General features: G+C 39.2%; 1 protein-coding gene across 1 annotated transcript in view; it reads right to left on the bottom strand.

Annotated features, from left to right (window-relative positions):
* TAF4B (TATA-box binding protein associated factor 4b) overlaps positions 1 to 1695 on the bottom strand; it is a 101729-nt gene that overhangs the window by 76988 nt on the left and 23046 nt on the right. Inside the window, exons 4-5 of the mRNA XM_006016408.3 lie at positions 840 to 1007; positions 604 to 726 (exon numbers count right to left, since the gene is read on the bottom strand). Coding sequence (XP_006016470.1) covers positions 604 to 726; positions 840 to 1007 — 291 coding nt within the window. The remainder of the gene's footprint in view (positions 1 to 603; positions 727 to 839; positions 1008 to 1695) is intronic.

The following is a 1695-nucleotide window of genomic DNA, read 5'->3' as shown; positions in this document are numbered from 1 at the left end:
CAGCAGCAGGGCCAGGTAGGCCCTGCTGTTGCACAAGCCTGCCAGGCTTCCCCAGGGTCCTATCATTTTTGACAGGATTCAAAGACAGATCATTTTTAAATTTTCAAAAATTTTTTTAGGGGCCTCACAGGCCATGTTTTACTCATCCCTGATCTAGTCCCTTGATCCCACCCAGTAACAGAAATTTTTCATTGACAGAGTACATGCGTGCACACAGACAGGGAGAAGGAAAGAAAAGTATGTGAAGCCTAAACCATAATAAAATTAAAGCCTAAACAATAATACATAGCTTTTCAGGGCCCAAATTTAAAAGGTTGCCAAAATGAAGCTCCCATTCACTTCCTCACTTATCTCACACTTTTCTTTTCAAACTATCCATCTGAGTTACAATAGCCCTTAAGACAGTGCTTGCAGAAGTCTGTTGAAATAAATCTGTAAAAACACTAGATAATGTTTTTAGGAATATTCTGGTGCATAATTAGAAAAAAAAAACAACTTATCATGTAGCAATAGTGAAGGACAGTGATAAAGAGAAGACTGTGATAACTCTGTATAACATGTATTCTTACGTGGTGATACAAAAGATACATAGAGCAGTCTTACCAACAGATTTTGTACCAGATTCTTCACATTCTGTCCCATTTCTGGGGCTTGAGTTCCACTGGATGCCAGCTTTATTAAGGTTGCAAGAAAATTCTTGCATTTCTTCACATTCTCCAACATTTCCTAGTTGTGGAAGTTAGAGGAAGATTTAGTTAGGTGCTGAATTAAAATTTGAAACCTCAGCTGAATATATATATAGAATGTTATTTTAATTAAACTACTGCCTCTTGCCTTACCGTAGAAGGATTGGCCTGTGCTACCGTTATGCTCTCTGCTTTGACAGAGGCAGCCTTTTGGGAGATAGGTTGTGCAGGCAGTCCTGTAATTGGAGGCTTTACAGATGCTCCAGTAGTTGAAGGCTTCACAACAGTAACAGTAGTAGCACTGGCAGTTACAGCTGCTGGCTGAATAAAAAACAAAAACAAGCAGCAAACAAAAAAACCCCTCTTTTTCTACCAATGCCTTCACAACTTCACCAACATTTGCATTAGCAGTAAAGGGTAGAAGTGCGTCAAAACATTCCTGCCTTTGACATTAAAAGTACATTAATACACTGGGATGATATAATGCTTTTATGCCACTACCAACTTGGAAGAAAAATCACCACACTGATTTTCACTGGGTCAAGAAAAGAAGAAAGTGTATTAACTGAATAGTGTGGGTTCACAGGACTGGTTCTGCAGGCTAAAAATTCTCACCGTTCACACCTCAGTTACACGTGGCAGCTGCTTCTTACAGGGAAGCTCAAAACCTTCAAATAAAGGGATTTCTCCTCAGCAATTAGAACTTAATACTTGATGTGTTAGAACAGAGTTCACCTTATTCTTCTACATCTGCAAGTGTATTAACTGAATAGTGTGGGTTCACAGGACTGGTTCTGCAGGCTAAAAATTCTCACCGTTCACACCTCAGTTACACGTGGCAGCTGCTTCTTACAGGGAAGCTCAAAACCTTCAAATAAAGGGATTTCTCCTCAGCAATTAGAACTTAATACTTGATGTGTTAGAACAGAGTTCACCTTATTCTTCTACATCTGCATTTGCCCTGAAGTTCAAATGGAAACAGCAGAAACTAATCTTAAAAGTGAGGCAA

The sequence above is a fragment of the Alligator sinensis genome, unplaced genomic scaffold, assembly GCF_000455745.1.
Source record: "Alligator sinensis unplaced genomic scaffold, ASM45574v1 scaffold117_1, whole genome shotgun sequence".
In the NCBI taxonomy this organism is placed as follows: domain Eukaryota; kingdom Metazoa; phylum Chordata; order Crocodylia; family Alligatoridae; genus Alligator; species Alligator sinensis.
Note: the sequence above shows the minus strand (reverse complement) of the source record. Positions and strands in the feature narration are given on the sequence as shown.